Genomic DNA, 9,028 nt, shown 5'->3' on the forward strand with positions numbered 1-9,028 from the left:
ATATAATTAATTACAATCTTCTATTTATTGACAAATTTCACAGGCCCTACTAGTCGAAATTGAAAGCAGAAAAAACACAATTGAGAATCTTGAATCAATAGCACAACCATTGATTGAATCATCGAATGAGGATGTTACACTGGAAATTCAAGAAACGGTTCAGAAGATCACTGTAGTTTGGCAAAATACTCGCGAAAACTTGAGAGATATGTGTGAAAGATACGAAAAAGCAGTGAAATTGTGGCAACATTATCACGATATCTGTATGAACGTTAAAAACTGGGTTAACCAGGAATGTATAGACTGTGATATTCTGAAACATATTAGGGATACGCCACAGCTTGAAATTTATCGGAGCTCAATAATCGATAAACAGAAGGAGCTGGAAAAATTGAAGAACCTGATATACGATATTAATGCGCAAGTTGGGTTCAATGTAGGCAGTTCATTGTTATCGGAAATTGAAGAATATAGTAAAAAACTAGAAGGAATTCAAGAAAATCTGATTTCGCATACCAACATTGTTGATATGTATAACAACCGCAAGACAGAGAATCGGCTCATACTCTCCAGTACAAACAACCTAATTGATCAGCTGCAACAGGTATGTTTGAATCCAAATCCTTCCTGAATCTCCATATCTTCTCTGATAAAACTAAAAACGACGACAATTTTTTTTTTCTTTAGAATATGAAACAACATCAACTGAACGCGGATATGAATGATAAGATTATTCATCTTCGAGAATATATGATGAGTTTGAGTGCAACAGAATCTCGTTTGAAACAAGTGGTTAACGAAAAAGAAGGCTACAAAAATGAAGAAGAAAATAGTAATTTCAAAAGCTTGCACTCATTATCTCAGTCTCTTTTGCAAGACACATTCCAACAGTACCAGGATATGCTACAACAGATGGTGCTCAAATGCGATGATTCTTACATACTGAAGTTCTGGCAAGATTACATAAATTTTGCACAAACATTCCTTGCTCAAGACATTCCATGTGACGAAATTAAGCTTCAGCAACTTGTGGATCAATACGTTTTGATAAGCTATCTTCTCAACAATTTCAAAGCTACTCTAATTGCAAAATCTTCAATTGATGTCGATCTGGCGGAAAAATATAAAAATGTTGACCAGCAGCACAACGACTGTCTCGAAAAGATTAACGACACAACTACCCGAATTGACATCAGATTGCAGCATTGGAAAAAATTCAAAGCTATCGAATTCTATTTAAAACAATCCATCACCGATTTTGAAAGAGAAAAATACACCCTGCAGCTGGAATATATAAATCTAAAGGAATTACCACAATTACTCGCAAAAGTAAGCAGACTTCAGCAACAAATTCCTTACATAGAAAAGAATATAAACGATTTGAATCAGGAAATGAATCAGATAATATCATATTCAAATGACGAGAACACAATAATTCGTCTGATGAACGAACATGGGAAATTGGCACATCAGTTTTTGAAGCTGAAGGAAAATGTAGAAACATGGGAAAAGTTCCTCTCTGGTATTGTTGAATTAAATACGAGTTTCGAAGCGCAATACAGTCATATTGAGCATAACTTGAGCGAACTCAGCGAATGTTTGGATAACTTGAAACAGGACAATATCGGAGCATCCCAGCATCATCTGAATATGCTTAAAAACGAACAACTACGATTGAGTAAGCTTAAAGACGAACTATTGAAGATAAACAATGCAAAGGACAATCTAAAACTTTGCATCAGCATGTTCGACGCGAAGCTTATCCATAAGCGTGTTTGGACACTGTGGCAATTCTTCGAGAAGCTGGAATACTCAATATCAGTCTTGTTGAGGCAAATGCAGGAGAGATTACAAAATTGTAAAATATTTTCGCATCAATATAATATACTGATAACTTGGATGACAGACTTTGAAAAACGTATTAATGATTCGAATAAATACCAAGTCTGTGAAGATGATCCAGTGTTTATTAAATCTGTAGAAGAAATGCTTCTTCAAGAAATGTCCTTAAAGGAATGTGAAGTAGATTGGCTGAATACCATTGGGAAGGATTTATGGAATAATCTGCAAGAAGGCGAAGAACGGACGGAAATTGCATCGAAACTGGAATACTTGAATGACGCTTGGAGAAATTTAACCAGACTTTGCTACGACCGCAAACAGAAAATCGCCGAAATTGGTGTTACAACGATGTCATTACAACGAAGAATCAATGAAATCAAAATATGGATGACATGCGTTGAGGTGGATCTGAAAAAATCATTTGTGTTCGAGAACATGGAGAAGACCAACTTGGACAAGCTGTTGGACGAATATGAAAAATTGCAACGATCGATTGAGGGCAACAGTGGTAACGTAGCAGAAGTATTGAATCTGTGCGAAATGTTTTTTATGGACGTCGAATCTTGGAATGTTCACGTTGATCGAAAGCTTATATATCATGATATTAACAACTTGGAAGTTAGGTGGAAAAGTATTTGCCTGGAATCTAGCAAAAGAAAGCAAGATTTAATATCCATCTGGAATATATTAATCGAAATACAAAAAATATGTGACTCTCATAAAATCTGGGTTGATCAGTTAGACAAATGTTTGACGAATCTGGAGGAACACGGAGACAAAATCCAAATTGAAGATATGGGCGAGATCTTCGAGGAATTAGCCATCAAAACTGCTGACATAACCGCGCAAGATCCAATTTTGCATATTCTCAGAGGGTTATTCTTCACTATGAACAAACAGAAACGCGTTGATGGTCATAATATTAATAGTATTACATATGCGTCGAAAAAAATGCTATCTCAATGGGAAAGGCTTTTGGCAAGATCTAACCAAGTGAAAATCAAAGCTGAGAAAATACAATCGATGTATTCAATATTTAACAGTGAGTACGAAAGCATAATTATGGCCCTGACCCAGATCGATGTACAAGTGACAAAAATTAAACATTTGTCAAAACCAACTGAGGACACACCAAAAACAAACTTGAAGCGGCTTCGCGATTTGCACAATGAATTGCGGTTCATCATAAACCTCTTCGATAAACAGGATGAGACAGGAAGTTCACTGATAGAACTTCTTACGATAAATAACCCACTTTCCCAGAATATCCAAGGAAAAATCCAAGAATACCATCAGTTCGCAAATAATATCAAACAAAGTTTAGATGCTTTACTAGCAATCACTATTGATCAATCGGAAAAACAGAAAACTACATCAAGAACTGAGGATTCTGCGGTGCAAGTGAACACACTTCCAACGCTTTCAGTTCATAGCAAATCTATAACGGCAAGAGAAGCTTATCAATATCAGTTACAATCCGCTTTGGCGGAAACAAAGCTACACCTGGACTATCTACAGAAAGCGATTAGTGAAATACATGTAAACAATTTCATGACTTCTACTCAGAAAGTTTCGAAGGCGTCCGCTGCTTGTGAGTCGTCTATAGAATTGATCAAGCATCTTAACATAATGATGTTGTCGGAGTGTCAAAGCAGTGAAGACGAGGCAATGAGTAAGACCGTCAACAATGAATGCGAGAGATATTCAACATATTTAACAGAGTGGCGTATTAAACAACAAAAACTAGAAGAATTAAGGTATGTTGCATTATGCTTCATAAGGGTACGTTTTGGAATCATACCTACTGCGATACTCACTTCTATTGAAAATATAAATTTAAGGAATTCATACGATTTCAATTAATCTGTTGCGATAATCATCTTTAATTACAGCACTTAAGCTAGATGAATTACCTAACTCATTGCTATATTAATTTAGACATTCTTTCACGAGCTTTTCATCTCTTTTGCATTTAGGTCTTTCCCTATCGCTTACCATTTCATATGCATACAGTAAGTGTTTTCTTCTTTGGAATATATCTGTTAGAAATCTTTCCAATTATTCACGACTATCCCACAACACAGATTTGAAATAAATTTCCTTTTTAGCAATGACGATTATCTCACTTGTCCGTTATGTACGAATAGAAATTGGCAGCAAATTGACAATGACCTTTGGCGATTGGAACAATGGTTATTGATGGCTGAGGCGACTCAGAAAAATCAACATTCAAATCCACCCACTGATATCGATACGCTGGAAGATACAATTCAGGATCACAGAGAGTTCCTGTTGGACCTGGATAGCCATAAAAGCATTATCAAATCGCTGAACATTGTGGGCGAGCATTTAGCCACTCACACACTTGATACCGAGAAGGCTGTGAAACTACGAGAACGACTTCAAACGGACAATCAACGATGGGAAAAAGTCTGTAATACGGCTTCACGGTGGCAGTCACAACTGCATCGTGCACTGATGGAAAATAAGGAATTCCATCGAACCGTGATGGAATTGTGCTCCTGGCTGGAGAATACGGAAGATAAAATCAAAAACTCAGAACCCATCGATTTGACAACAGACAAGAAGCTCATTGAAAGAAAGTACAAAACCTTCAGGGAACTGCGAAGTGAATTAGTGCGTTGTGAGCCAAGAGTTGTGAGCTTGCAGGAAACTACATCACAGTTGACTAAATATTTAGAGGAAAATAAATCCCAGAATTTCGAAGAGATATACGCAAAGTACGTTTGATTGAATGAACGCTAAAACATTTGTCGTTTCATGAATATATATATATATTTTTTAATAACAGACTAACGGATTTGAGACTGAGATTCCATTCAATTCGAAGACTGGTAGAAATGTACACAATCAAAATAGGAGCAGCCATTGGAAATGATCCTACTATCGAGACTAACAGCTTAATGTCAAGTGAAAGCAGTCAAGAGGTAGGTTCTATTATAGCTATGATTATAGTGAAATTGGCACAACTTTTAAGTATACGCTTAGTTTAGTAACATTCAAAGTACAAAATCAATAGAACCGTAAGTTGAACTGTAGAGTAAGATATATTCACAATATTTTGTCATGGTAATCTTATTATTTGAAGTTTTTAATTTTTTAATAATGGATTGATTTTTTTTCTTTTAATGTAGATTCAAGGCGGTAGTGGATCGCTCATATACTTAACAGCACAAGAGTCGAATGCAAAGTAATTATCTAGATAATTTATTCGTTTACAGTAAATTTGTCAAGCACATTTGTATTGAATGAAAATAGAACGGTAAATACTTTATGTTACAAGTGTTCTATTTTCAAACAAAAATTAACGTAACATTGTGTACTGCATGTTTTTAAAAATTCATTCAAATCTTCTCTGTCGTAGTGTCCAAGACGAGGAAGACGAGAACCACATCAACACAACGATACTGACAAGAAGTTATCGGTTTTTGGGCCGCGTTCTTCGTGCTTCATTGCCTATCCAGGCGATGCTGCTGCTGCTCTTAGGCGTCGCCACCCTCATGCCCCACGGTGAAGATTATTCATGCTCCCTCACCAACAATTTCGCTAGAAGTTTGGAGCCGATGCTACGTTACCCGAATGGACCACCTCCGATTTGAGGTTATACGTTGACTTTTTACTAATTATTGTTCCTGAAAAAAAATCAAGTGCAATAAAATCGATAAAATAACTATCCTATTAACAAAACTTAACTTAAACGTTTGTCACTCTTTAAGTATTAACAATAATGAAACAGAAATAAAGGTAATATATACGTTTCGATCAGCTGTTGAGTTTATTTTTGATTATTTTTCGCAGTATACGTATTTCGCTTTAGAGCTCCCGAATGTGCTGGTTGAATTTTTGCGGAATCAATAAAAAAACATTCAAATGTTATTTTTTATTATTTGTATTTCTGTTATTTTGTTATTCCACACCGAAAGACAATTGATGAGGCTCTCCAAATTTCGTAGATTAGTTTTAATAATGCAATTTCCTCCAGATTTCAAATGTAATAAGAGTTTATTCGAATATAATGATCCTTGACAAAATTGATTCATGACAGAGGGAAACTACTGAATTGCATTCCATAATTATCAAAAACTTTATATTAAAAGAATTCCGTAGTTCCAAAAAGTATTGGTTTCGAACGAGCAGTTTTATTCATGTATTAAACTCAATTCTTATAATGGTAAGTATTAAACGAAAGGATAATTTTCTACATAGCTAATTAGGTTTTTTTTTTTATCTTCGCTTATTTTTCGTCGGCCTATTTCCGCCACTTTAGAGTGCCAATCACCGACATCAGGGAGGCGACTCCACCTGTTCCTACCTATCAGACTCAACAACTCATGAGCCGGGCCAACTTCTTTTACTTCCGCTCCGAAGGAAGACGTAACCAGAGATTTTTCGCCTCAGAAAATCCCAACTACGCCAGCTGGGATTGAACCCAGGCCGATCGGATTGTGAGGCTGTTACGCTAACCATACAACCACTGGCGCCGTCGTTAATTAGGTTGAAATATATAAATTAGCAAAGGTAGAAACATCTGGTTTGCTGTATAAAATTACGCTTTCTCTGCGGCGGGAAAGACGAACGCATTTTCAAGAAGAAAATTATGAATGAAAATTAAATTCATAATGTTCCATGTAAAAGTGTAACGAGCAGGGCTTGACAATTTCGAAACCAAAAGATGTAAATGACTTTTTTTACTTCTTTTCAGACCATTTCAATTTCGATTGTGTGTATCCACTACACACACTGAAATATCGATTATTCAATTTCGTTTTCGTTCTGCTGTCGTTTCCTTTGAATTTGAAAGCAGACACTTTCACTCGACGATTGAAAGTGCCCAATTCATTGTTATTTGAATGGACTGTATATCGCTTTCAGTTTCACATTTCTCCAAACTGGATTTTCCCGGACCGGTCTTTCAAAAAAGTGGATTTCGAAGAGGAATTTGAGGCCATATCAGTCCTACAACCAGCACCGACAACTGATTACGCCTGCTAGTATACTGCACATTCATTCACATCATAATTTCCAACGGTTTCATTGAATACGGTTCGAGCTCCAACGAATTTTTCATCCGAAATAAGACAATTTCATTCGATATGAAAACCTCTCATTTTCATTTGACGATTTAATAATTCCATTTCGGTGTGAAGAATGAAAGAAATGGACGTTAAGTGAAACGGGACTGTATGAAGGTGAAGTGATATTTTCTTTATTTAGCGTAAACAGAGAGTAGCACTATTTGCAGTCTACATGAGCTTGCAGCATATTTAAAGGTGAAAGACTCATTATTGACCCTTTGAGTGACGATGTGTAAATTGAAGTGAAATTGCATGCCTATGGTAACGAGATACTTTCTACTCCATAATTAAAATTGTAACGCGACAAAAAAAATCACTGCGTTACTCTTATCAGCCAAAACTAGCTACTGAATCGAGATAACGGTTCATGGTAGAAACGGTAACTGGCCAGAAGTTGGTAGAAAGTAGTTCGCGCGTTGGAGCACCACTTCCCGACTTTAGCGCGCGGTAGTCCCGGAACTTTTTGAATGCACTGTGTATATGCAATTTTACAATGCCTCAAATTGAGATTTTGTCATCTTTTAGGGTTGAATAAGTAGCCAAAAAAAAATTGTCGTGGAAATTTACTGCGCGTTTAGCTAAAGGGTGTGTCACATCAAATTGCATCACGGAAAAAACGCTGTAGAAATTTAGTTTTTAGGAATTATATCTTCAGCTTTCGCTTATAAACAGATATCACGTTGGCCATGCTTCACTGTCAATTTTTCGTAAATTTGGAAAAATGTCGTCGAACGAAAAAGAGCGTCGTGAATTAATCCTGTGCACTCATTTCGAGAATCCGGAGTTGTCACATCGGGACATCGGTAAGATGCTGGGAATCGTCCAATCCACGGTCAGCAGAGTACTAAAATGATACTTCGAGAACCTAACCATCGACCGGAAGGTGAAGAACGGCAAAAATGGATGCTCCGTCAGTGAAAAAGATCACAAGCGCGTAGTTAAGCATTTTAGACGTGATCCGAGAAGTTCGGTCCGGGATGTCGCCAATAAGCTGAATTTGTCAAGTTCATTCGTCCAGCGGACCAAGCAGTGGGAGGGCCTGCGTACATACAAGGTTCAAAAGGCTCCTAACCGCGACGAAAGGCAAAACATGGTGGGGAAGACGCGAGCCCGGAAGCTGTACACCGAAATGCTGACGAAGCCGCATTGCCTGGTAATGGACGACGAAACCTACGTCAAAGCGGGCTTTCGTCAGCTGCCGGGCCTGTTGTTCTTCTCCGCAGAGGACAAATTCAGCGTTCCGGAGGAGATTCGCAAGCAGAAACTATCCAAGTTTGCCAAAAGGTACATGGTGTGGCAAGCGATCTGCTCTTGCGGAAAGCGGAGCGCCCCCTTCGTGATGACCGGCACGGTAAACGGGCAGGTTTACCTTAAGGAGTGCCTACAGAAGCGCTTACTACAACTATTAAAGCAGCACGAGGGCCCGACCATCTTCTGCCGGATCTCGCTTCGTGCCACTATTCAAAGGACGTGTTGGAGTGGTACGAAGCCAACGGGGTCACCTTCGTGCCAAAGGAAATGAAGCCGCCCAACGCGCCGGAGCTTCGCCCAATAGAGAAATATTGGGCGATTATGAAGCAGGCCCTCCGGAAGAACCCAAAAGTTGTCAAATCGGAGGCGGACTTCAAGAGAAAACGGATTTCTGTTAAAAAAAAACTACAACCTGACGTTGTACAGAACCTTATGGACGGGGTAAAGAGGAAGGTGCGAGCATACGGGCTTGGGCTCGAAGTATGAATAAAAAGAAAATGCCAAAAGTTGTTTAATAGTTTTTATTTTACTGTCTAAAATTTTCAAAAGGATCGGTCTACTGGGCGATTTTCTACAGCGTTTTTTCCGTGATGCAATTTGATGTGACACACCCTTTAGTTGAAGGTGTGAGTAATTAATATGCATCAAAAGTGTATTAGATATATTGATGTATTAAACATATTTTGTACCAAATAAATGGAAAGTATCGTCAAGTAGCATGTGTACATTCTGTTTTGCGATTGACTGTACATAAAATCTTGTAGACGGCGACACTGTACCTCCAATATCCCGAATTGAAAATATAATATTGCTTAGCAACGGTTACTATCACGCAAAAG

At 37.7% G+C, this 9,028-nt stretch overlaps 1 protein-coding gene across 8 annotated transcripts in view; it reads left to right on the forward strand.

Moving 5' to 3' along the window:
* The window catches only part of LOC129775585 (muscle-specific protein 300 kDa), a 110,299-nt gene extending 104,671 nt beyond the window's left edge, over window positions 1-5,628 (forward strand). For 4 of the 8 annotated variants that reach the window (XM_055780473.1, XM_055780481.1, XM_055780475.1 and 1 more), the window contains 7 exons: window positions 44-604; window positions 688-3,599; window positions 3,819-3,854; window positions 3,951-4,583; window positions 4,655-4,790; window positions 4,998-5,053; window positions 5,228-5,628. In XM_055780473.1, the coding sequence (XP_055636448.1) occupies window positions 44-604; window positions 688-3,599; window positions 3,819-3,854; window positions 3,951-4,583; window positions 4,655-4,790; window positions 4,998-5,053; window positions 5,228-5,462 (4,569 nt within the window). In that variant the 3' untranslated portion in view covers window positions 5,463-5,628. The remainder of the gene's footprint in view (window positions 1-43; window positions 605-687; window positions 3,600-3,818; window positions 3,855-3,950; window positions 4,584-4,654; window positions 4,791-4,997; window positions 5,054-5,227) is intronic. The other 4 variants (XM_055780477.1, XM_055780479.1, XM_055780476.1 and 1 more) reach the window with 4 other exon arrangements.
* The last annotated feature ends 3,400 nt before the right edge of the window (window positions 5,629-9,028 follow it).

The sequence above is a fragment of the Toxorhynchites rutilus genome, chromosome 3, assembly GCF_029784135.1.
Source record: "Toxorhynchites rutilus septentrionalis strain SRP chromosome 3, ASM2978413v1, whole genome shotgun sequence".
Classification (NCBI taxonomy): Eukaryota; Metazoa; Arthropoda; class Insecta; order Diptera; family Culicidae; genus Toxorhynchites; species Toxorhynchites rutilus.